This window comes from Vanacampus margaritifer, chromosome 2, assembly GCF_051991255.1.
Source record: "Vanacampus margaritifer isolate UIUO_Vmar chromosome 2, RoL_Vmar_1.0, whole genome shotgun sequence".
In the NCBI taxonomy this organism is placed as follows: Eukaryota; Metazoa; Chordata; class Actinopteri; order Syngnathiformes; family Syngnathidae; genus Vanacampus; species Vanacampus margaritifer.
The window spans coordinates 35,362,394-35,390,342 of record NC_135433.1 but is presented as its reverse complement, the minus strand read 5'-3'; the positions used below and the strand labels follow the sequence as shown (position 1 = coordinate 35,390,342).

General features: G+C 37.6%; 1 protein-coding gene across 3 annotated transcripts in view; it reads left to right on the top strand.

Moving 5' to 3' along the window:
• LOC144043302 (sodium channel protein type 2 subunit alpha-like) overlaps positions 1-27,949 on the top strand; it is a 48,779-nt gene that overhangs the window by 8,153 nt on the left and 12,677 nt on the right. For 2 of the 3 annotated variants that reach the window (XM_077556763.1, XM_077556762.1), the window contains exons 3-19: positions 917-1,037; positions 2,118-2,205; positions 3,098-3,226; positions 4,916-5,007; positions 5,088-5,330; positions 5,421-5,484; positions 10,634-10,775; positions 12,372-12,569; positions 12,655-12,837; positions 12,934-13,305; positions 13,382-13,511; positions 13,626-13,864; positions 16,527-16,700; positions 17,278-17,634; positions 21,484-21,894; positions 27,495-27,612; positions 27,753-27,907. In XM_077556763.1, coding sequence (XP_077412889.1) covers positions 917-1,037; positions 2,118-2,205; positions 3,098-3,226; positions 4,916-5,007; positions 5,088-5,330; positions 5,421-5,484; positions 10,634-10,775; positions 12,372-12,569; positions 12,655-12,837; positions 12,934-13,305; positions 13,382-13,511; positions 13,626-13,864; positions 16,527-16,700; positions 17,278-17,634; positions 21,484-21,894; positions 27,495-27,612; positions 27,753-27,907 — 3,216 coding nt within the window. Of the gene's footprint in view, positions 1-916; positions 1,038-2,117; positions 2,206-3,097; positions 3,227-4,915; positions 5,008-5,087; positions 5,331-5,420; positions 5,485-8,853; positions 9,180-10,633; positions 10,776-12,371; positions 12,570-12,654; positions 12,838-12,933; positions 13,306-13,381; positions 13,512-13,625; positions 13,865-16,526; positions 16,701-17,277; positions 17,635-21,483; positions 21,895-27,494; positions 27,613-27,752; positions 27,908-27,949 lie in introns of those variants that run through there. The other variant, XM_077556764.1, reaches the window with a different exon arrangement.

Sequence of the window (27,949 nt, the reverse complement as noted above, 5' to 3'; positions counted from 1 at the left end):
AAAACTATATGCAAAACATAAAGATCAGGTAGAAAACAATACAGTATGTATTATTGACGTTGATTTTACCATTTTGATTAAATGCTGATAGGCACCTTTAAATACGTATAAGGTGTCATTATATTATTTGTTATTATTAATACTTTGATGTGCTTGGCTTGTTACAAAATGGTTGTACAGTGGAACCTCTAAAGTTTTACAATTTGTCATTTGACTGACATTAATAGGGAAAAACGTGCCTCTTAAGTTTGGACCATCGTCATGGATCGAATGAGGACCCACTCCTTTAAATATATGATGGTGACCTTTCACCCTGGAACTTATTTGTGTGTTTTTTCATGTTTTCCTATGAAAAAAATTTGCTTAACAAATCTATGGTCTGTCAACTTCCCGGAACGTATTATTTTCAACACATGAGGTTTCATAGGATTTATTTGTTTATTTATTTGTATTTTGTTTGTTTGTTTGAAAAGATTTTTTAATGTTGAAACCAGATGTAAAAAAAAAATGACAATGATAAGTAATGAACCTTCTCTGGGAAGTATTTTACAGACATTTCAACAAAACTAGAGTGCCTGCAACTTGCTTTGTTGGCAGATCTGAGCCATTAATGGGCTGCTTATGGATTATCCACAGATGCCAAAATATTTAAATAAATGCCACATCTGTTGGGGAAAGGTTTCAGGCTGCTTTGCTTTGGAGTTGCCTCCATTATCTCCACTTGCATTGCTCTTATGTACTGTATGATGCTTTCTTGTAAGCAAAAGTGCTTAGGATGGAAGTTTATACTTCCAGTAGACTGAACTTTTGTAGTAAACAAAAATGTATCCAGATTCACATACAAAAGTTTTATGTCTACTGTTTACGTAATGTTATTAACAAATGAATAATGATTTCTGTCTTTTCTCCCCCCCAGACTTTTATAGTACTTAACAAAGGGAAGGCAATCTTCAGATTCAGTGCCACATCTGCTCTTTACATATTCAGCCCATTCCACTTCATCAGATCGATCGCCATCAAAGTATTGGTCCATTCATATCCTTTTTTCTTTTGTGGGAAAATGCATTGTGTTACATTGCATGCAAATACATTTTTTTGTTCATGAAATTAGAATTATGATAAAATAAAAGTAATTTGGGGGAAATGGAAGTATTAGAAAAAGACTCCTTGTCAGATATGGCAACAATTTGATTTCAAAACTAGTGACACAATACTATTGCTATTGTTTTCATATTAATAATACTGACATACTTAGAATAGTAACTTGATATTAATAACAAACTATACCAAAAAAAAAGTGCAATGTCGAGGGGCCAAAAGTCCCATTTTTGATTGGGAATAAGACAATTCCTAATTATTGTAACAGTTGAATGAAAATGAGTGTAAATGAAAATGTATTCGGTTTATTGGCAAATTAAAAATTCAACATAGTCAAAAACAAAAAAACAAATTCCAAACATAAATATACAACCGAAAGGGTGTAGGCAGAAGCAAAAGCTTTTCATTTCTGTGCCTACCCTTCTAGCAGTACAAAATAGAAGAAAATAAGAAATAATCAATAATTCAGTTCTGTGAATGTTAGTGATTGCTTTTTTTTCCAAAGTTACATTTTTGATACAGCTTTGTAATAGTCCTCTGGCATCACAATCCAAATCCCCTCTGAGATCCCTCTTTTAATCTCTGATATGAAAAAAGAGCAAGATTTCTGCATCATGACAGCTGCCTATTATTTATCTTTGTGTCAGGGAACATTCCGCTTTATGCAGTAAATTCCAAAATCAAAATTTAAAACATTTGCAAACCGTGTGTTCAAAATATGCATATATTACCACAGCATTGTAACTGGTCAGTCTGCAGATAAAAAAAAAAAAATATATATATATATTATTTATTCATCAAAGAAAAAAGATATCAATCCCTTGGTCTGATACTGTAAATGTTGTTTACTTACAGTACTCTAAGCTGCATTTATTGTGTTAATGCCATTGGCACACACTGTGGTTTGTTGCTGTGTCCTAATGGATAGATATATCCCATAGGATTATAACATTGTTTCTCTGTTGTTTCTCTGTAATTTGATATTTCACAGTATACTTTCCTTAAGTTCTTCTCCACATTGTTCAGCCTGTTCATAATGTTCACTATTCTCACCAACTGTTTTTTCATGGCTATGTCTGACCCTGCACCATGGACCAAGCACCTAGAGTAAGTCATCACAGTATTGTAAGTTGTTTCCTTACACTATAAACACAATGTTAAACTCAGATGTTGTATGTTCTAATGTAGAGCTGTGCCCAGGCGCAACTGAAGAATCGTGTACAGTATGTACAATACAGTATCTGATGTATGGTGCATGCTGTATGCCACATACAATTTGTTACATTGCGATATGGAATACGAGAATTTATTTCTCGGCTACGCCTGACGTCGCAGGTGTGGTTGAGCTGTTTTCGAGCATGTTTTGCATGCAGCTTTGCCTGCCGAAGATAATATAACTTTACATTTACATTCCATTCCATTGCTTTGTACAAAAATTGGCTCTGCTTTTCAGTGTTGCTGAAACAATGCAGGCAACCTTCCTATGTCTAGCTCACACTAGCAGCCAGCTGCAAAGACTCAAAGGATATAATTGTGATATGCACGCACTGGCCACAACATTTGGTTCAACTGCCCAGTCCAATAATAAGTTGAGTCATACTGTCAATCAAAACTACTTTTTTAGATGTTCTTATTTAATTCCTTTGGAGCTTTTGTTGCTTTTGAAATTGATAATCATGCTGAAAAAAATAAAATAAATTCCATTACCAAAAAAATAATTAAATTTGCATTCGATGTTTACATATTTGGTCATTTGTCCACAATTTTAGTTCTTGCACACAATTATTTATATTTTTGTATGTTCATCATTTCTTTCAGCCTGTTGTAAGTTTGCAGCAAAGTATAACATTGTGTTGATGTTATATATATATATATATATATATATATATATATATATATATATATATTTTTTTTTTTTTATTTTTTTTTTTTATGCTGAATGCCATTCATTAATAAAACTACCTTCTCTTTTTATTCATGTTCATTGTCCCCCCCCCAGATATACTTTCACTGGCATTTACACTTTTGAATCAGCAATAAAGATATTTGCTCGAGGATTCTGTACAGTTCCTTTCACCTTTTTGAGGGACCCGTGGAACTGGCTGGACTTCAGCGTCATTGTTATGGCGTAAGTAACAATATCTTTTTGATCTTTCTGTTACTGTGCTGTATCAGTGTTATATTTTTATTTTGGGTTCAACACAAATCGATTCTTCTGTTGCATGAATGGCATCGGATTGATAGGTTAATTGTACATTCTGCCATTGAGTGAAAGGAGTTTAATTGTCGCTGACATACAGAACATAAATTAAATTAAAAATTAATAAATAATTTTTTGGGGACCAGTTAAGACTATCCTTTTATTTACTATTTATTAGGAGTTTCAAAATTTGTGTTGTTAATTTTGCCACTCATTTTTTTAACGCGCGACTAATAACCGCCCCTTACCGCAGTAATAAATGTAATAATAATGCATATATTTGTGGAGACTGTGGTCAAGTTGCATTTTACAATTTTAAAAATGTGCAGAATTTCACATTTTTTAACACTTCATGTTAAAGATCAAATACATCCATTTTCCTGAACTGCTTATTCCTCTCAAGGATATGAAAAGAAAATGCACAGGGCTGTCACAAACATCTTACAAATGCAAATATGACATCTAGTGGCAGAAAAATGACCTCAACACAAATCAATATCACACTTTTTTTTACAGCACGGTACATCTTCTTAATTTTAATTCAATTTTATGAATTATTATGAAATTACTGTATCAATGACAAAAAGATGCAACCATATTTCTATTAGCTCAACATTTGTTCCCACTTTTATGTTAGCAAGTGTATGAAGCTTAGAAAAAATATTTTATTGTACATTTACAACAGATATCAAATTTGCGATTAATCGTGAGTTAATTATTTAAGTCATGCGATTAATTATGATTACAAAATTAATTCGCCTGTCACCCCTACTATTTATATTATTAATTATATATTATATTAATTATTTGAATTAAGGATGGGTGATCCTGATCTTAGGTATCGGTATCGGGCCGGTTCCCGTGCTCACAACAATAATCAACACCAGTACTGCCTGCCCTCTTGTGGCCATTTTACAATCAAGAACTACAAATTAGAAATTAAAAGAGTAGAAAATTGTCATTAATTTCATGCAATTTGAATGAAAAATGCACAATCACAGTTCTGGGTGCTATTTCTGTGTTTAACACACACATAAGGCGCACCGCACTATTGGGCGCAGGCACGGTCTAGCTCAAAACATATGGTAGCATAAGGGTGGGGGGGGGGTCAAGTGGAGAGCGAGAGGAGGAGAGGCTGGTGAATTCACCACCAAGTTGTCTTTTCCGTGCTCTCATGTCTGTCCTCAGTCTGGTCCGCCTTTCTTGTATATAAGCAGTGTGTTGCGGGAAGTCTTCCCACACAGTCAGATTTTGAACCTTAGTCCACACACAAGACGCACCTCACTATTAGGGGCACCGTAGATTTTTAAGAAAATGTAAGACTTTAAAGTGCGCTTTATAGTCGTGAAAATACGATAAGTCTTTCTTTAAAATTCTCTGTCGTTCTTTTTTTTTTGGGGGGGGGCATTTTATATATCAAAAGTGTAAATGGTATCAGTACTTGGTATCAGTGGAGTCAAGAGTTAACTACTATATATATATATATATATATATATATATCTACTATACTGGTGGTGGCCTGACAAATTTGGTCTCAAATACCCCTCATTTGAATCAAAAACTGTTACAATTACATAGAAAACAACCTCTCTCTATGTTCTTTTCATCATATTCCAGATATGTAACAGAATTTATTGACCTTGGTAACGTCTCGGCACTAAGAACCTTCAGAGTGCTACGAGCCCTAAAAACCATCTCCGTTATACCAGGTAATACACATTTTCTGTCTCACATCTGCTCTCAATGTCAACACCAACTACCCGCTTGCGGAATCCCCTCATCCATGCAGGTCTGAAGACCATTGTAGGAGCTCTGATCCAGTCTGTGAAGAAGCTAGCAGATGTGATGATCCTGACCGTGTTTTGCCTCAGCGTGTTTGCCCTTATCGGCCTGCAGCTTTTCATGGGGCTTTTGCGGCAAAAGTGCGTTCGCAGCCTCACACACTGCGTCAACTCCTCCTATAGTCCGAATATGTCTTTCATCTGCAACAACAGAACCTGGAACTCCATGGAGGACTTTTTCACCAGTGAAGGTCAGTCCACATGGTTCCATTGGGACATATCGTAGTTATTTCTCAATATCACTTTTAAGACAATGCTGTTCTCATTCTCATTTCCTTTAGATAATTTTTACAAAGTTGAAGGAGCAAAGGATGCTTTAATATGTGGATACGGCAGCGATGCAGGGTAAGTTCCTACTTGTAAATCATCTGCATGTCGTTATATAACAGTCAAACATCTAGCGGCTTTTGACCACATGCATGTCATGTTTACGGGCCCCGGGCTTGGTGCAAATAGTCTTTACAGAACCAGCACAAAGGGATACAAAGACGAGATGATGTGGCTCTATATTTTAGCCCATGACATAATGTATAGAGGAGTGATCCCATCAGAAGGAGGGGGCGGGTTGTGTTATAGCGTGAGAGAGGCTGTGCACAAGACGACATGCAGTGTGGATTATCACCCGAGTGCCACTGGCACCCTGCACTGAGAGGTGAGGAGTTGCCAGCTGGAGAGAGACGGGGGTCTTTGGAGATTTCATCATCTCAAAAGCTCCACATAGTGATGAGGTTGAACCAGAGTGGACTGGATCACTAGATCACTGGATTGATTGATAGTCTGCTGCTCAGGTTGAGAAGTAATACATATCTTTAAAATAGATTTTTAAGAAAAAACAAATGTGGAGTTAGATGTAATAGGAGTGGGTCAACATGATCCCACTTGCAGTGAAGGACTGGTGTCACACAATGCCTGTCACAGAAAATGAGTGACACCATCCAAATATTGCCTATCAGCCTGCATACGCAATAATCCTATAAATCTGCAAATGCTTTTGAAACAAGCACAACAGGATGACTCGACCCATGCCAGGCCCAGTTCAGGGGTTATACTGAGCTAAATACCCATCTGTGTCACTCTGAATTCCTGCTTTAACAAATGCCTTCTGTGACCGTATGTGTTTTTGTTAAGCTTTTTCTCAAGGAGGATTTCAACACATGTACTGCGTTTGCCTTATTTCATAGTTGTTCATCTTGAACATTTGCTAGTTTTAAAATTAATAATACAACTGGTTTTAGTTTAATCCATAGAGTTTGAGTACTGGGCTTTAAGTGCAATATATGATACAGACATAGTCGGCCTCTGCGTTTACATGAGCTACTAGTGTGCTTGCTAAATGAGGCATGAAGAGGCAAAAGAGGTGTTGCAACCTCGGACTGATCAGTCCTTCTCAAATAGGGGGGGGGGGGTGATGCAATGCCAGCAGGGTGCGTGTGACCCTAGGGAACATGTTTTTTGTTGTTGTTGAAAGACTAGAATAAAATGCAATTGCACATCCGCTACAGTAGGTGGCAGTGACACTCTTACTGTCAAAGAGTGTGTATTTGGTTCTCTGCAGAGGTGTACTTACAACATTTTTATAGGCAATTGATACGAGCCGTTGGGGTGGGGAAGGGGTTTGGGGGCGCTTTACATTGATCATCAAAATGCAAAATATCACTAGGAATGCTGTGATGTCCTGCATCGGTTCACTCCAACACTATAATAATATGCTTTTAATTTATTGTAAAACAAAAATGTAATCAAATTAAAGCAGATAACATAGCAAGTTAATAAGACAATGCTGTACAATGAAATCCAATACTGTAGCAATATGTATGTGCAAAACCTGGCTTTTGCACAATTTAATCGAGGCAACACAGTAACATTGGGAACCGATTAAAACATTTGATCGTACAGTACAATCAATCCTTAAGGTCAAACATAATCTGTTTTGCAGAAAATAGAAATACGTAGAAAAGAAAATTTATTCTATGGGCAAACTGTTTCTATCATAAAACATTTATTAAATGTGCAGGCAATGGTTTATCATGGAACTTTCATCAAGATGTCTGGAAAAGTGTGTCAAAATGCAAGTTGACAAATGTGCACAAGGTCATCAATTCCTATTTGTATGACTGTATTTGATATTCGACTTGGAATTTGTTGAACGTTTTAAGATCAATTGAGAGGTGATATAGATAACAGTGCAGCTGTTTTGACAACTTATTATTTAAGGCATGGCCTCAGAGGTTATTTCCCCCGTTTCCATGGGGATCAGCCAGACTTCAGTGCTGTTGTTTTTAATCCCCCTCAGGCCCCCCACTCACCTATCCTCCAAAAAAGCACAGGGACTTAATCTCCTAAGAAGTAAAATCTGACTCAGTGACTTGTGTTCATTTCAGAGGGAAAAGCAGATACGCTTAAGGGCATTAAAGGGGAAACTACAACATTTTAGGTCAGTAAGATCAAACCGATCCAGCTGCTCTACAGTTAACAGTTAACTCACAGTTAAGTTACTGCTGCGCTGTTCTTGTTGATTGTGCTTAACCCTTTTCTGGAACAGGTTCACCAGCACACAAATAATAGTTTTAGTCTTTTTTCTGTGTTGCATTTTTCCAATGTATCTTCAAGACTGCGGGAGAAAATACTATTTGATGCAATGAGATGCATCTCAATCTCAACATGTACATACTGCATGTACATGCTTTATATGTATTTCAAGTTCTAACAAAAAAGAAAAATGTAGTAAAGTAGTGGTTTTGTCAGATTGTTTTCCACCTTTAGCGAATATATTTAATGACCAAAATGACCATCAGCTTCCTGCTTGCACATTTAATAAAACTTCCTAAGGCCGTCCGTGGAGACAAGATTTTAAGCAGGTCAGGATGGAGGACGTAAAACATAGAGGATGCTTAATCTTTTGAGTGTATTCCAACAAGTAATCCCTGAGTAGATTTCCAAATTAAAGCTTTGGATAGGGTATGATGACACAAACACACGCAGCCAAGCCTGCACAGACACCACCAGGCCCAAGTGTGCACTAAAATATACATTTTATATGTGTGTGTGTGTGTGTATATATATATATATATATATATATATATATATATATATATATATATATATATATATAGTGTTTCCCACACCATGTTAATACTTGGGCGGGCCACCCAAATAAACTGGCCACCACCCAAAGAGATTTCAAGAAAATCTAAAAAATAAAAAACGTGTCGCGACTATATATATATAGTCAATACTGACTGCCCCAATAAAACAAAACTGCACCCTTCAGACTGGCCTTTTATTGTGGGGAGTCTAAGGCATACCTGTGGCACACCTGTGAGGTGGGATGGATTATTTGGGCAAAGAAGAAGTGCTCACTATCACAGATTTAGGCCCCGTCCAGACGGAAGCAAAGCCTGCTTCGTTCCTCAAACAAATCTCGTAAACACAGAAGCATTTTCAAGACTTGCGTGTGTCCAAAAGAAGACGCTGAGGACGTTTAACGGCTGTAATGTATATGCCAAGTCTGGAGTGGCGCTGTAGCGCAGCCTCAGGCAGTTAACGGAACGTGTAGAAGAAGAATCAGCAAAGAAGAAGAACACTTTTCTTCTTCTTACTTTATCGCAATCTACAAAACAAACTTGGCTTTGCATGTATCAAAACAACATGAAGACGAACACAGTAGAAGTGACAATGGCGGGTGATTCAAGTACAACACCGCTTCTTAAACGTGGGAATAAAGAAGCAAAAATATTTTGCTGCAAAAGCATAAACAAGCTAAGGAGGCTGCGACTACGACTACGACACGGCTATCCGCCATTGTTGTTGACAGACTGACGGTCACGCGAGAATTGGCGCATACGTCATCAATCTGCGACAATGCGTCGTCATCGAGCTGCGACCATTACGTCATCGATGGAGGAGTATCCTGCATATGGTATCTAGACGGACACGTACGGGGCGCGTTTTGAAATCTTTCCACTCTGGAGCCCCGGTTTCAAAAGTCATTGGTTTCAAGCTCCGAAACCGCGCCGTGATGTGGACGAACGGCTTAAACGGTAAGAAACTTTAGAGGATACATTGAAACTGGCCTTCGTGTGGACGGGAACTTAGACTGGTTTATGAAAAATATTTGAGAGAAATGGAAAATGGTGACATTGTGTATGTGGAAGAAGTTTTAGATCTTTGAGTTCATCTCATAATTAGATGGGAGCAAAAACAAAAGTGTTGAGTTTATATACTGTATTCCTCTACCAGGTATACAGTGTGACACATTACTGGTTGAAGGTGCCAAACTGATTGGTTAAATAAGGTTATTTTATAATTATAGAGTATACTGTATACGGCAGGGGTGTGCAGCTCTCCACTAATAGATGATTTTATACGAATCTTGAAATATAGATTGTAACACAATTCAAGGACAGTTTATTTGAAATGGAACAATTTATTTTTATTCCCTATACATTTTCATTCCTTTCCATTTCCTTCAAAGTTATATTGCACCAATAAAGGAGGATTAAAGACGTATTTCCATATATTTAAAGTGCAGCGATTCAATTCGGATCAATTTGATGAATTTGCATCTTTTACATTCAAAACAAGACTAATTAACTAGCTAACTAAAAATAATTTGCTCACCTTCTTCTCTACTGGGAATAATTTATCAGTTCTATACCATTATTAAATATTGTAAAATGAATACTTCCCTGATTGTGTCAATCAAAACTAAGCATTATCTTGACATAGGTTGTATAACTGCAGGTTTCCTAATGATCCTGTTCCATACTTACAAACCGTTTCATTGGGAAATGTAAGCAGTCGAATTTTGCTTGTGTTGAATTGGAACATTGTATCAAATGCTTGCTTATTTGTGCTTCACGTGTTGAGCATTGAAGCAAAGTTAGTGATGATGATGATGATGAGGATGAAGCCTCTTCTGTCCTCACTGCTGCATATTAGTGAGCATCCCCGCCCAGCCGGATGGTTGTCGGTGAAATGTACAGCTGTTCTCACAGCAGCACTCTTTGCCCAGCTGTTTCCCAGTCATTATGAAATTATTCTGCACTCAGATTGACATGACAGCTCGGCTTGTTCTCCGCTGCCAGACCTAAATATTTGCTGTAATGCCACCGCGCTGACAATGAAGATCAGAAATAGAGGCAACCAACTGAAAAATGTTTGAACCTCTATATCCATCTGGCTTGGCATATAATCTCTTTTGCTGTGGTGCATTTTAGTGCAGCAGAGTGGGATGAATTTCAAGTGCCCTTCTCAGCCCAAATAATGGCGATGATCGCACTGCTATAGCCTTACTGAGTCACCCGCTTCTTTCTGCTGCCGAGTCAAAGGCCACAAGGTTAAATGTTGATACTGGAGTTGTTTTTAACCCGGTTGCAGCCGCACACACGCTATCACAGCTAGATCTATGCCAGATGCTTTTTGATTTAATTGTACACTGCTTTTGCTGATCCAGACTGTCCTTTAATAATGTGTATGTGCGTTTCCATTACAGGAAGTGTCCAGAAGGATTTGACTGCCTGAAGATTGGAAGAAATCCAAACTATGGCTACACCAGCTTTGATACTTTCGGATGGGCTTTTCTGGCACTTTTCCGTCTCATGACACAAGACTACTGGGAAAAACTATTTCACCAGGTTCAATTTCACCTTTCAATCCATTATTATTCTGTCATTTTGAGTACATTTCACCCATAAATTTTCACCAAGAAATTCATACTTCACAAATCCACAATTTTAATGTAGTAAAAGAGTTTACGGATGCTACAAATGACTTTAAATTATTATTATTATTATTATTATTATTATTATTATACATCAATCTATTATATGCAGGCCTACTGCTTATTCTAACGGACACAAAAGATAACACTACTGCTGCAGAATGCAGTTTTTCTTGCTATCAAATTTTGAACATGTTCAAAATTGATTTGTGATAAGAAAAGGCTTTGCAAGCATTAAAACGGTTTGCAAGTGTCTGGCAAACGTCTTTGCAACCGTGAACGAACCCTGGAAAAAAAACATTCGGCATGTGTGCACACCCTTGTGAGCCTTCTCCGCTCAATGAGATGCAAGATCCAATGCTTTTCTAGTTTCAAGCAATAAATTGTAGGCATTTGTAATTCCATTTCAATACGCCTTACAGTTTATAATAAGATTCCCAATTATGTGTGATGAGAGATTTAACAATATATCACATATTGTTTTTCTAATTGGCAAAAACCTACACCGAATCTTTCTTTTACAGAAACGTGCTATTCGTGTCGTTTGCAGATGTGGATACAGAGATCACACTAATCCAATATTTATACAACTAAAAACTTTAAAATTGTATGAATTCAATTCAAAATTTATTTGTCATTGCAAATAACATGGTTATAAACAACGAGGTAACGTTATGAGCCCCAAATACTGGCATAGTGTGTGTATAAAGTGCAGAAGTGCATATGAAATGTCTAGTTAAATGCATTAATCAGATCAAAATAATAAACATGGAAATTTTTGGGGGAAGAATTGATGGAGTTTAACAGCCTTAAAATACATAATGTATAAAGCCCATCATTAAATGTTACCAATTAAAATGCCAATCAAATTCATAAAAAGAGAACATGAGTACAAATTAAGAGGAACAGATATCTTTTCCAAACCCAAATACAGAACAAAACAAAAAGAACGATGAATTTCAACTCAAGGTGTCAGTTTGTGGAACAAACAATGGATTATAAAACTAAATCATCTTAGTCTATTTGTATTTTTTTTTTAAATATATAAAAGCACAAATACTGAAAAAATATATAGAGCACAGTCATGCTGTTGAATTATTTTGTTTAATTGTTACATTGAAAGCATCTTGACTGCTTGCTATCATTAATTTTGTGTTGATCACTTTTTTGGTGTTGATTAGGGGCCGATATCATAAGTTTGGCTTCTTTCTGTCCCCTTTCATTTCTATGTTTAAAGAATGAAATTAAAATGTTGAATTGAAATTATTGATAGTTTTTTAAAATCAATTTTCTGAATGTTCAAAATAAACATTCATTCATTCATTCATCCAAATTTGATCTTGCCAAAGAATGAGCCTATATATATTGTTGAGTGATTTGTTTTTAATGATTTATAAAGAAAGATACTTGGAGTATATTATGATATCCTTAATGGTATAAAAAAAAACATTGAAACAGACATTGAACTGATCATTTGCTCCTAATATATTTGTGTTTTTGCATCTTCAAGACTCTGCGCTCAGCTGGAAAGACCTACATGGTGTTCTTTGTACTGGTTATCTTCATGGGCTCTTTCTACTTGGTCAATTTGATCCTTGCCGTCGTGGCCATGGCCTACGAGGAGCAGAATCAGGCGACCATTGCTGAGGCCTGGCAGAAGGAGAGGGAATTTCAAATGGCCATGGAACATCTCCGTCGGGAGCAAAGAGTATGTCCCAAGCAAGCAGTTGTAAAAATTTTTTTTTAAAAAATGCATGTAGTTAGCATTTAACATAGTTCCTCTCTTTGTGAAGCTGGCAGCAAAAAGACAAGCACAGGAGACCGACTCCATCATGTCCCCGCAGTTGTCGCCATTCTGCGCAAAGTTAGGAAGCATGAGGCGATGCAGCACTAAGCGGAGGCGATCTCACAGGACGTTATCAGAAGAAGCTGCAGTGGAAGCCGAAGACAAGCTTGACCTACTAGAAGAGCCAAAGGTAGCTCAAATCAGTGCAACAGTTGCTGGACAGAAACGATCAGTAATTGATTATCATGCCCATCTCTAATTAGAACAAACGTATCTGTCTCTGTAGCCTCCTTTGTCTCCCCTGCCAGCCCACCCGCTTCTGGCCACACTCTCCTCTCACCCACTCAGCACAAGGAGAGGAAGCCAGAACAGCATCTTCAGCTCATTTCGGGTGCGCAACAACTCCGAAGGTGACTTTGGGGACGATGAGTACAGCATTCATGGGGACGCGTTCAGAAGCCGCGCCAGTTCAATTGCAACACACTGGAAGAAAAGAGCGGGCAGTGTGAGAAGCCACTGCTCCCAAGTCTTCACCCCCAGTCTCACAGTAAACGGACGGCTCAATGTTTCATTAGACCACAATGGAATCATTGCAGTGGGGCCACACACTCTTAGCTCCCTCCCTGCTTACAGCATGGAGAGGATCAAGGAGGACACAGTGAGCATCTTATGTTTATCCAGCAGCGTTTTTTCCAAATATTAGCTTTTTACTGTCAATAATATCTGTGACACAGAAGCCCACCAAAGAAGCGGATAATGTCCAAAGGCCTCTCCTCCAGCCTTCGCCAACCGTGACTGAGCAGCCTCCTGTGCACAGAAAAAGAGGGCTAAGCTCCGTCAGCTTTTTCAGTGACGCCATGGATGGTTAGTTTTGAGAAAGCCTCCCATCATTCTCTCCAAAAAGTTCCAATGTTGGATATTGGTAACGCAGAATCATAACGAAAAATGACTCACGGCTGACTTGTTCTGTCTTTGCAGAGCTGGAGGAGTCCAGACAAAAGTGCCACCCCTGTTGGTACACCTTTGCCAAGAAGTACCTGATATGGGACTGCTGCACCGGGTGGCTGAAACTTAAGACGTGGGTGAAGCTGATGGTGATGGATCCTTTCCTTGACCTTGGTATCACCATATGTATTGTGTTGAACACCCTCTTCATGGCCCTGGAACACTACCCCATGACTGAGGAGTTCAACACTATGCTGTCGGTGGGAAATTTGGTGAGGATTATTATTATTTTTTTTTTTTTTTTTGGGGTAGGCAGGAGTGGGAATCTTTGAATGTCTCACGATTCGATTCGGTTCCGATTTTTGGGCCTGTGATTTGATTCCGAATCGATTTTCGATTCAAAATGATTTGATTGACAATGATTTTTGCTTCAATCTATCGATGTGCAAGGAATTGTAATGATCTACTCCAGTCTGACTCGCTAATGCTACTTATCGCACTACTCGCGGCACTTTTATCACTCAAAAGAACGGCTCCATGCTGAAAAAACAACAACTTTTATTGGAATAACTTGATTGTGACTTTTTCCTTCTACTCTCTAATGTGGCTACAACTTAACAGTGTGGAACCACACTGCCCCTCAATGGCCAAACCGTGTACAACATGAACAGCGCTCCAAATAAAGGCACACACAGACAAAGGGAAGACAGTATAAAATAATTTAAATAAAATCGATTTGGGGACATTTAAAATCGATCTGAATCGTACTAAATGAGAATCGCGGTTCTTATGAGAATCGATTTTTTTGCACACCCCTAGTAGGCAGTGTGTGGCAACGAATGGGCATTGTACTTTAAATCCAAAGTGTTTGACATATTGATGATAATTTAGCAGTTAGGTTGCACTGATAATGTTGTATAGTAAAAGTCAAGTAAAAAAAAATATTTACTATAATCTGTTCAATGTTTTCCCACTAATCTAAACATGGTATTCTGATTAATATTGCATTTGTAGAATATGAATTAAGTAGAAACATTCCACCCGTTTCTATCTATCTCAGGGGCGGCCATTTTGTCTTGTACAGCGCCACTTGCTGTCTGTCAACTGAAAATGACATCATAATGTCTTTGGGCTGAGGTAATAGCCGTCAAGGCTCACCTGTTTTCTGGGTTTGGTCATGTGTCATTTGCAAGGTGAGCCCTTACTGTACTGTGATGTAATTGTCAGTTGACCCTGACATAGATAGAAACGGGTAGAATTTTCTGTCAAATTCATGTTCCACAAACACAATACTAACCAGCCATGTTTACAATAGTGGGGAAGCATAGGAATAATATTTTTGACTTGACTTCCACTTTAAAGGTTGTGATTATGTTCCTTTGGTCAAACAATTGGATAATTAGCACATTGTCCTGTCCAAACAATGTACTCTGAAATGTTTCTCTGCATGCACAAATTCAATGCAGCTCCTTCTGACCTTCTTTCTACCTTTCCATCAGTAGCCTCAAAGCAAATAATGCTGCTGTGACATGAAACCATTCTGTTGCTATCCAGAGTCTAGCCTACAATACTCCTGCCCCTAACACAGTCCTTCTCAAATAGGGGATGGTGGGGTGCTGGTAGGGCGCAGTGAGATGACCCCAGGGAGTGTAATTGCACATTCACTACAGTAGGTGGCAGTAGTGCTCTCATTGTCAGAGAGTGGGCAAGGAGTATTAGCTCCTCTGCAGAGGTGTATATACAACAAATTTATAGTCAAATATGTTCTTCTTCCTGAGGGAGCGTAACGTGTGTGTGTGTGTGGTGGTGGGGGGGGGGGGGGGGTAATTGAGAAGCACTGCCTTAATGTCATTGTGTGACTCATCAACTTTATTACTCTATAGCTCCCACAACTCTGCTCACCACCCTTGTTCTAAAAGCTGCACTTTGTAACAATTTGCCCAAAAATATCTTTACGGTAGCCTTTTTCTTTTAGTAGTAGATAAGTAGATTAACACCTTAGCTGTTCATAATGATAAGTCCTGCAAGCTTCTGGCCAATAGTTTTCAGACAGGATTTGGGTTCGAATTTCCCACCCTCTGTCTGTAGGTGTGACGTCATGCGCGCAATGTGTATTAGAAGAAGCAGTTTCTTTTTTGGGCCACTGATGGCAGTAGCGATTAGAAATACAATTTTCTGCGTGCAGTAGCTTTAAAAATGGGCACCAGCACTCTTTTCCTCCGTTCCGCCGGAATTTTATCGCACTTTCGATTTCTATTGAACAACCCGATCAAAAATGACACAGCCACCCACATCTTGATGATTCTATACCTCCATAGGGATGTCATCGGAGCCAACTGCTTTACCGTTTTTCATCCTATTGAGTGCCTTTGTAGTACCCTATTACTGATCACTCCTACTTCCTGGTCCACCAAAATTGCTTCTCTACTCCTACTTCCTTCTCACTTATTTTCCTCATTCATCAACTTCTGAAAGTATTCTTTCCTTTTATCCAGCAGACAACTGGAACCAATCAACACATTTCCATCTCTATCCTTAATCTATTTTACTCAGCTCACAAAAGATGGAGATGTCCGCTTTTGTGTTTGAACTTTTCATTTAGAGGCTAATACTGTGACGGTCCCAGCTAAAGCAGGCTTTATGCTTTGCTTCAGTCTCCTCCAAGGAAAGGCGGCGCAGCCATTAATGCTATGATGCTACATGTTGTCAGAGTATCATCTGTAGTTTACAGAAAAAATAAGGGGAAACTTGAATAGTCACAGAAAGTCGTAGAAGTGGACGTCATTGTAAATTAAAGGGGGGGGGGGATAACTTTTTGTGTTACTGTTCAGCTTGTTGTTAGAGAAGTTGTGCATTCAAAAGTTTAGAGAGTTGATCTTTTCTGGTAATGATGCTATTGTATGCTATTTTATTTTTATTTTTTTGTGCCGTCAGGTGTTCACAGGGATCTTCACTGCAGAGATGGTCCTGAAGCTGATCGCAATGGACCCGTATTATTATTTCCAACAGGGCTGGAATATTTTTGATGGCGTCATTGTTTGCCTTAGTCTGATGGAGCTGGGGCTCTCCAATGTTGAGGGGCTATCTGTTCTTCGCTCCTTCAGACTGGTAATTCTTTCTTTGAATTCCGCAACATCATTAGTTTGTTTGTGCTTGCATTAACTCATTCACTGCCATTGACGGCTATAAACGTCAAACATTTATTTCAACTATTTCTAGTAGTTTAACATTTTTTCCACTTTTGTTAGCAAGAAAACCTAGGAAAAAAATATTGTACATTTAGAACAGATATAAAATTTGTGATTAATCGTGAGTTAACTATTGAAGTCATGCGATTAAGTACAATTAAAAAATATATTTTATTTATTATTTTATTTTTATTTATTTTTTTATTATTATTGTTTTTCTTTTTTTTCTGGAGAGAAAAGCGATTAAAATTTTTAATCGTAATTAATCGCATCACTTCACTAGTTAACTCTTGATTAATTTCAAATTTGTTCTAAATGTACAATAAAAAAAATTCTAGGTTTTATACTCTTGTTAACAAAAGAAGAAAAAAATGTTAAACTAATAGAAATAGTTCAAATAAATTTTTGACGTCTATAGCCGTCAATGGCAGTGAATGAGTTAATAGTTAGTTGGTTGTTCTCATGTCACATTTTCTCCACCTTGTTTTCTACATTAGTTACGTGTCTTCAAACTGGCAAAGTCTTGGCCGACCCTCAATACTCTAATAAAAATCATTGGCAACTCAGTCGGCGCTCTGGGAAACCTGACACTAGTGTTGGCCATCATCGTCTTCATCTTCGCTGTAGTGGGAATGCAGCTGTTTGGCAAGAACTACCAGGACTGTGTGTGCAAGATCTCTCATGACTGTCAGCTTCCTCGCTGGCACATGAAGGACTTCTTTCACTCCTTCCTGATTGTGTTCAGGGTGCTGTGTGGCGAGTGGATTGAAACCATGTGGGATTGTATGGAAGTAGCTGGGCAACCTCTCTGCATCCTGGTGTTCATGCTGGTCATGGTCATTGGGAATTTGGTGGTGAGTACGTAATCCCTGACATTTTGTGATTATCAGCTTATCATCACCCATACACTGCTGTCACATCCAACGTGTATTTGGGAGGTTGTTCGCACATCACGTTTCAAAGCAAGGAAACACTGATACACACATCTATTTTCTTGATTAAAAAATACATTTTACAGAATGTAATTGTTTGGACTTGCACCAATGAAGGGTGCTGATTCTATACAATGGGAAAGAGGCCTTCTGAATAATCCGTAAAAACAAAATCTTGTATAAGTTTTGATTGTGGACATCTTTCTTTAGGGTTAAACATGGGGTAGTTTGACATAATGAAAATCCGGTTGACATTAACCCTCTGTTGTCCTGTCGGAGTCATATAATGCATACAGTACTGTATGTATTATTTGTACGGCATGCAAACTGTAGTCACACCGTAAATACACTTGATACTGTAGCGTCTTATGTCCAGCATGACTGAATGTTTTAGCCACTGCAAGTGGATCAAACCCAATGGGCGAAATTGTGATCTAAGTACCTTCACCAAATATCAGCCAAGGCCACACAGTGTTTTTACAGTCATTTCAGCTTCTACAAAATATACTGTCTTTCACACACAATGGAATATAGTTTAAATTTAACTCATTTGCTCCCCATAATGTATTAATACGTTCTATTTTAAATATTACAATGGTCCCCAAAATGTATTTATACGTTTTAAGTTTTTTTTATGCTAGAGCATACAGAAGGCTTTGATGCAGCCTCTGAACTGAAGAGAAAGCTTAAAGCAGTGGTAGTTATTACAAAAACAGCCAGCAGGTAGCATCGGAGTATAAGAGATCAACCAGGACCATGTTGCAAAAAAACCTCCCCCAGTGTTTTAAACAGATTTGTGAATAATGATGAAACTTAATAATGCAAATTGCTGCAAAACGGAAACAGATAGAAATGTACTTTTTTTTCCCTGATGAAAGAAATGACTCTCATATTTATTTTGGTAGGTTCCATGTTTTTATAGCAATAGAACACGATACTATATGGGCCTTGCAAAATCAAGTCAAAATCCAATAAAACAGCCGGGAGCGAAGGGGATTGCTTCATTGAAAATGGCTGTGAGTGAATTAGTTAATGGTCATCCATTCCACAATATGACTGTTTTTTTGTTGCTGTTTTTGTATGAGGACGGAGCTGTGTTTACACTCTCAACGGTTAAATTCTCATTTTCCACACTTTTGATCCCATCAGCCAAAATGCATCTGCTTTGCGAGAATTTTTTTTCACAATGTGCTTCAAAATTCCTTACAATTTGTCATTCATGGTTCATACCATTATGACACAATAAAGGAAACTTAACACCAAAGTAACTTAAATAAGAGCTTTTTTTTTTTTAATATTAATCCATTCATCTATTTTCAGTACTCATGCTCATGAGGGTCAGCTGGAGCAGAACATGTATTTTAGTAATCCATATTACATTACAATACTATATATCAACAACTGTCTGCTCTGCCCCCCCAAAAAACAACAACTTTATTGTCAAATCCATGACAAAGTTACACTAGTTCAACTCAGGACTTTAAAATATTTGTGAGACACACATTGTTATTCCGTATGTACACCTTCAAGATTGCACATTTATTACCTTGTTAGGGCAAAGACCATATGTCTACAGTCGTGCTTACCATTATTGGTACATAATGTGGAATATTGTCTGAAAAAAATTAATCAACTAAAAAAAATTTTTTTTTATAGAGAATTTGTGTTTTATCTGAAAGACCAAATTATTACAAAAAAACAATTTAAAACAATAAACAATGGGAGGAAAAATAGAAAACTTAATATGTGCTCTGTCACTAGTATTGGCACCCATTCCTGTAAATCAGTATAGAAACACATTGTGACTCACCTTTGGTAAATCACAAATGAGAATTCCCTGTTTTAAATGGTCTGTGCCCAATTTACATGAATTAACCAATGAATATAGAGCCATCTCCAAAGATTTTGGTTTCAGCAGTGCGTAATGTTTTTAAGAAGTTTGACGAGCACGGTAACTGTCAAGAATCTCCACGGACGTGGGTGGGAAGAGAGAAATTGATGACAGAAGTCTTCGACGGTTGGTGCGAATGGTGGAAAAAACGTTAAACATTTAAAGACCTGAAAGCCAACCTGGAACAGTCTGGGATCATGGTTTCAAGAAGCACCATACGCACCATACTTCATGGGTCAAGACCATTTCTGAGACAGACATTAAAAAAAAATGGCTATCCTTAAAAAATAGAGTTTCCATCCAATTAAAAGGTCCTGATAATATACATTTGGTACATTCCCATTTATTTCCGAAGATATTGTAGAGATCCTGCAAAAAATGAACGGGTGCCAATAACAGTGAGCAGGACTGTACATTATGCTTTGTATATAGTAAACAAAAACGTCTTCTGCACATGAACCGTGGGAAAGCTGTTTATCCAAGAGATTATCCAGGGTGCTTAAGGGACGAAAAAAAAAGTCAAAGTTCATTCATCACTAATCAACTGCTCATGCTCCCCATCTCTGACTGGCTAAAGATGATCCTTGTGCACCAACTGCGCACATCACGTATGCACACATGCAAGTGTACATACAGAGCAGTGTGTGTGCAGTGTTGATGCTCTCTAAGCTTGTAGACAGATTACTTGGAAGTTGGATGCTAGGAAACTTGAGTTTAGAATAGCTGAAAGCACACGAAGATATATACGTCACAGTGTTTTGGTGTAGAATATATTGTATTGAGAGATACAGATGGATATGTATTAAAGTTACATTTTGAATGCAAAGCAGAAATGATCACTGAATAATAAACAATGCTCGACGTTTCTATTATCAAATATCTTGCTAGAATGGTGTTTATCTAGTACTGATGGTAAATCGGACAACCATGAGAATTAAAGTTATAATAAATAATTATAAGTGAATAAATAAATAACAAAAACTAAAACATGGTCCCACCTTGTACTCGTTAGCCCCAAGGAGAACATGAGTAGCCCACAGGTATGTTCTAAAAATAGCTCACCACTGACACTGTGACTTGCTAAGAAGAATTAAAAAAAAAATGATGTGTTTGTTTATTTATTTATGTATTTATATTAACATGGTGCAAAATTCTTAATGTTCCAAGTATTCTATATTTTATTTAAAAATGAAACAGTTTGTGTTTAATGTTTTTTTTACCCAATATTTTTAAAAATTGCCCATGGTTATCATGCCATCAGAATTCAATATCAGCCCATGCCTAAATCACTACAGTAGATTCTTATAACTACTGGGTCAAAAATAACACCAACATTGGTCAAAAATTTAACCGACCCACTACTTGGGTCAATTTGACCCAACTTTCCGGGTCCCCTTTTTTGTATAAAACAACCACAAAACTTGTTGTTTTGTTGTGTTGTTTTATATATTTTTTTAAACCCACAGTAGCAAATTTTATTCTTGCATAATTACCCGCTGTTTCCTTTTTGAATGAAGAACAATAAGAGGTGCTTTGTGCCTGTTTATCTGGTTAAGATGTTTGTGTTTTGTCATTGGTCAAAACAAAAGGCATGATAGGCATGCACAATTTGCCGCATCACGCAATCAGCTCAAAGTATTGTACTGAATTCTCCGCCTTTCCCACATTGGTGCAGTCCCAGATTGATATTATGGCGAACTCCTTTGAGTGATTCACATTATTTCTTGCCAGTTAGGTCGGTCCAATTTTTGACCAAAATTGGGTTATTTTTGACCCAACAGTTTTAAGGTGTATGGAAAATAACTAAATAACTCAGTTAAACAAATGTAACCCTCTACAGTCTTGAGGCTTCCAAACACATATTTCTTGTGTGTCAACAGGTACTGAATCTCTTCCTGGCCTTGCTGCTCAGCTCTTTCAGTTCTGACAACCTCTCAGCTCCAGATGAGGATGGTGACTTGAATAATATCCAGATTGCCATCGCTCGCATCCACTCTGGTTTCTCTTGGCTTGCCACAAGCATCGCCCACCTCTTCAACCAGGCTTTGAAATGCAGACGGAAGAAAGCAAAAGAGACCTGTAAGGCCGTTAGGCTGGTTTCCAATCACCTGGAGCACAATGGTGGAATTTATGGACGCTATGGAGACAAGTACATCATACCAGAAGAGGACAGCTACATGACTAACCCAAACCTGACTGTTATTGTTCCAATCGCACCTGGAGAATCTGATGTGGAATTTTTGGAGGAGGAGGAGGATATATCAGAGTCATCAGAGGATGAAGATTGTAAAGTAAGTTTGAAGAAGTTTGTTTTCCTATTTTATCAGCACAAATTTAAATATCGACAGCAATAACAATATTACCACATTACAAATTAACAGTAAAGGCGGGATTTTAGACTATTTTTAGATACTTTCCAAGAAAGATTTTGGTGGGCAGCAAAAGTGGACTTGTGTGCATGTCTGATTCACAGTTGTGGGGTTCGATTTACGTATATCCTTAAGGAACTGCAAAAATGTCAAATAGTACTTCATTTTCTTCTTCTTTTTTCTAGCAATATCTTTGATAAAATGATTCCTGACTTATTAGCTATAAGGTAGGCACATTGACAGTATGTTGGACTGATCTGATCTGAATAACATGACAAAGCATTACAAAAAAAAAATCTAATGAAATGCATCATACTCAGCACAGCAGACATGCTAAATATGTGCAGATTGCTACAGATGTGTTTTGCTAGTAAAAAAGTTCTCTGACCAAAAAAAAAACAACAGAAAAATGCCTACATCATCAAGGTCATGGCCTACCCTTCTCTGCTTTGCTGATTAGATTGGCAAACTTTACGCATGAGGGTGAGGATTGATGAGCCAATCGTAGGCAGAGTAGAGCGAGTCATAAACACAGTGAATGATCCTTTAAATAATATCCTGAGCGACGATGGCATTCCAGAGTTTTAGCTCAACCGGAGCATATCGCGCTCATACACCAGAGACTGCTTGCGGTGTGGTTTCGATCCCCGGAGTGGGCGTCGCCAGTTTACCTTCATGATCTAGTTTCGTTTTAGTACTGGTCACTAGACTGGTAGTTGATTTTAAAGTAAGTTAACATTAGAAGATAAGTACTATTTGAGTATACCCACTTGTTCCAGGACCACTACACCATTGGCCGAGGTCCAATGATTGGTTAAAGAAACAGTCCCATTGCTAATACAGTTTACATTACATTGGCCAGCACTACTGATTCTGAAGGCCCTACGAAAATGTGATTTATTATGGCAGCACATAAAAGCTAAAATCGAATTGGACAAAAAAAAAAAAAATCCAACATACACATACTGTACACAATGAGCCAAGAGAAACACATCCAAATTAAGTGAATGGACTATTGGGAATAAATTAATGCAATTTTATGGAACAAATATCAGAATTTATGTTGTTCATTTAGGCCATTGCTTAAGATAATATTTAGGCTAGCAGAGAAGACTTTGCTAGTCCTGACGGTTCATCCCTGGATCTAATACAAGAGCTCTATTTCAAATATTCCCCTTCATAAAGTCATAATTCTCACTTTTGATTGACTCATATTTGAGTTATCTTGAGAGATACGAGAGAGGAAAAGTCAGTTATCATCAAAATAAACAGTTATTTTTTATATATATATATATATATATATATATATATATATATATATATATATATATAGAGAGAGAGAGAGAGAGAGAGAGAGAGAGAGAGAGAGAGAGATTGTTTAGAATAAAGGTCAGCAACCTAAAACACTCCAAAAGCCATTTGGAGTGTTTCCCACAGAAAAAACAGTCACAAAACCTTTTTGAAATTTAATTTGAGGATAGCACTATAGTGCGTATCATTTTTAATGCACTGTAGCAAATACAACAACATTTCATAAAGAAGCATGTACAGAAGAAAAGTATAGAATTTGGTTGTTGTGAAAACGTCATCTGATCTGATAGCATAAGCAACATCACACACTGCAAAAGCTAAAAAAAGTAAGATATAATTTCTTAAATTTAACCTAAATGAGTTTATTTTGATTTGACAAGTTATTTTTACTTAAAATGAAATTGTCAGGCAAGATTATTGTGCTTATTTTAAGATACTTCTTACTTAATTATCTTATTTGATCAAGCAGTCTTGGCATTGAGTGCTAACCAGGGTTATTATAGTTTGGGAATTTTTCATTTTAGTTTGTTTTTATTTTGTTTTGGATGGGCATGAGCATGCTCTTCGGAAACATAATCTGTTAATCTGTAGAGCAGACAAGATAAATTATGATGGAGACTATTATCCCGTAAAGAACATCCAGATGTTTTGTTTCCTGTTTTCCTTTGATGCAATGTACAATGTACATGATATGTAGAAGGACCAAGGGTTACCTTCATTTGAAAAGTTAAAATGCTGGTGAATCAATTTTGCAAAAGTCAAGATAACAGTACTGTGAAAATTGTCACTTTCTTGGTCAATGCACCAACTCTTAGCTGTATCTATCCTACAACAGTATTTATGATTTTGTTCAAATGAGTGCTATAAAAAGGTCAATAAAACAATCAAGCTAGCATATGATTGCACATCACTGTATTTAGAGAATACAGTTGTCCTAATTATCCCTAAAATTAGGTCAATCAAACCACTTGTCAGAGTTCATACTTGAAATGCTTGGCTCAGAGGGACTCTCTTGCTTACCTCTTACCTTTTCCATACTTTCATCCTATTATACAGTTTATCCTATGCAGGACGTCCGGGTGGTGGGTGGCGATATATGAAGCCCACCCCATTTGACTTTAGAGTGAGAAAGGTTAAATCTTTGACAAGGAAATGACCTGCTTAGGATTCTGACCATACATGCTCATCTGTGTTGGTGTAATGCAGGGGCGGATCGTGCATTTGGTACCTCAGCCTTCAGAGGGGATTTACCTGACTTAATCCACCACTACATATATATATATATATATAATTTTTAATTGAGGTATGAAAGTCACCAAATGTTGTCAATTTCAAACCTTTAGGTAATGTAGGCTTTCTGAAATGAAATAAATAATTAAAATAAATAGAAGAAGCCAAACGGTTTCATTCAGCCTGGGGTAGGCAGTGCCCACCTTGCGTGCCCTGACTGCACGTCACAGGCAAGAAGTGTGATTCACAAGCCAAGAGCCAATCGATAACGAATCACATTCGTTACTGATTGGCTAGAATGAAAAATTCCCAGCCACGACCACAGTTTATGAATAATATACTATAAATGTATATTTTTTGTTAACCATGAGTGCAAGTCTGTTACAGGTTGTTAAAGTGATTTTTAAGTGAATCAGACAACTTATTTTTTTAGTAAAATCCTCTCTAATAGAATAAGAACAATGTAAGAGTTCATTTAGTAGCATGAAGCGCCACCTGAAAACACCTTCGGAGAAATGCATCCTCCTCAAAACCTGCCAGGTCAGTCGAAAGTGTTACTCCCTTATCTGAGATTCAGCTTTTGATTTCGAACTCCAATAAAGGAATTTTCAAAAGATTGTGACCAAAGCATGAGTGGGGTCTAATGAATTAACATCAGCAGCTGTGTCGCGTTAGACTATCAGTCCATTTTGATGCAGAGGATTTACATGGATGAATTTAATGACACGTCTCACGTCGTTCAGCAAAATTGAGTGATCTTGTGCCGAATGCAGTTATTTTTACATGGAGATAGATGGACCGGAAGAACCCGAGTTGGATTATTCCTTAAAACCGGAAGTTATGCTGTGCCCTGCTGTGCACATTACAGCAACGGTTTAATTCCCAACTGCTGTACTTAACTGTAACAGTTGGATTAAGTGTGAGTTGATTGGTCAGGCCTGCAGAGTGGGGTTCAAGCATCATCAATCAACTCACACTTAATCCAACTGTTACACAAGTACTGTAGTGCTTTGGTTCATTTATATTTTTTGTATGTTTTACGTATGTACGTACGTATACAATTAGCCTCCTTTGGTAACAAACTGTGTTGATTGAGAAGGATTTCATGTGTATCCATCCAGTGTTTATGAAGTGGTTTTTTTCTGAGTATAAACTTTTAAGATCATGCCACAACATCTCAGTGTTAAGCTTCAAATGTCATACAGATTGTCTTGAAGTCAGCATAATGTCATGATAAACGTACTTTGTATTAATTCATTTTACAGTCGATGATACTCTAGCAATGCATCCGGTCCCTGAGGTAGCAAAGCAGCTCCAAATTGCGACACCCACTCATCATACTTCAGAGTTGGAATAAGGTTTTGATCTTTTTTTTATGTCACACATAGCATATTGCTTGTGTTGCTTCCACTCAACTCAACCTTAGTTCACACAATAGTTTGCTAGTTGCACTGTGGAACATCCAGTCGCTCTTTGGCAAACGTCAAACCTGTAGCAATGTTTGTTTGTTTTTTGGACAGCAGCGTCTTCCCTTGTAGTGTCCATTCAGAACGTATGTTTCTTTGAATCTGTGATGTGCGCTTACATTCATCTTTATCAGGGATAATAGAAACTGTGCTCAAATTTCTCCATTTATAGACAATCACTCTTACCACGGACTGATAAAGTTTTTAGAACTCGTACTTTGTGATTCTTTACAGCTTCGTGCAAGGTATGGCTTCGGTGCTATGCCTGTTTTACATTGGGCATTGCTTCTTCAGTGTATAAATCTCAAAATCAATCTCCCTTAGTTTTTTTTTTTTTTATAGGGCATGGTAGCTTTAACACTAATTGGACATTTGGTTGGCTCCCTGCTAATTGCGACTAAGTCATTAGTCCGGGTCTTATCATACATTTTCCACCCTCCATTTTGAATCTTTACATTGTTTGTCCAGTACAAGCAGCAAAACATAATTGTTTGTGTGATGTTAGTTTGATCAAACTTTGTCTACTGTATTGCCTTAAATAATGATCAGTTCACATTTTATGACAAATGTATGCAGAAATCCCGTTTATTCTAAACATACACATTTCCCCCAGAAAATATAACACGATTAGTGTACTTGTACATACTGCATCTCACAAATGTTGAGTTCTAAAGCTAGACAAAATATAAACTATGTTTTCAGATGACTAAAAGTGAAGCCTTATTTGGTCATATTTCCTTCTAGAAGGAGAAAACCGAGACCACTTTCAAGCAAGCATACAGTATGTGCAATTGTATCCAGTTAAATATTCCCATGCATTCCTCTGATAATCTTCTGCCTAGATTGTACGGGTGACCACGACAAACCTTTTTATTGGATCGAGACTGACCTCTGCCCCACAAATTACATTAAATATGCTCTGCTTTTACAACAAAATCAGATCTTATCCAAAGCGCATTAAGGTATAAAGGAGATTTGAAAGGGCATGCCTGTAGGTGAGCTAGCTATAATGCCTGACAGTGGCTGGTAAATCCTGCAGCTGCTCTCCTTGGGAATAGACATTACAGTGACTTGCATATTATACATCTTGCATGTGGAAGCTTCTTTAATCGCATCCACACAATGTAATGACATCCAAAACTGCATCAAGTGGTTTTGAATTATTTTGGCTACATTTAAAGTTATTCTCAGATGTCATAATAAAAGGTTTCTGACATTCTATGGTCAAATTACAGAAGAGATAAAGAATTACAGCATCACATCCGGTGGAAGGTGTTTTGTGTCGTTTGCAAATGCCAAGTACGGCTTTTGTTAACCATGATGACTGATGACGATGCTATGGGAATCTTTGTCATAATTGCATTTAGCAACTTCTCTGTCCCCTCTTGGGAGAGTTTACTTGTTTCATAAACATGATTGTGGTTTGCTGAAACTGACTTTTAGTCGTTTGTAAGCATACCTGTATATTCATAGTTTAGCTGTGAAATGGTCACTTTGAGACTTCCTACCTCACAGGATAAGATAAGCCTTTCAGAAGGCAGCACGGTCGATCTGAGGATGCCTGGTGAGGAGCTGGACAATTTATCGGAGCTGGCTGAAGAGTGCATGGAGCCAGAGGAATGCTTCCCAGAAAGTATGCATCCAACTTACTCTACATTCCAAATCCGAGAGATTTAACTGTATTCTTCAATGTAACTTTCTTCCGTTATCTTTTGCGTCATGTCATGCATGTTTCAAAATCTGTGTTCTTTGCGCTTTCACCGTTTCACTCAGTTTGCGTCAAGCACTGCCAGTGCTGTGATATCGATATCAGCCAAGGTCTGGGCCAGGCCTGGTGGAGACTGAGAAAGACCTGTTACCAGATTGTGGAACACAGCTGGTTTGAGACCTTCATCATTTTCATGATTCTGCTCAGCAGTGGTGCTCTGGTACAGTATCTTGACTTCTGTGTTTACTGCCAAAAGTTGTAA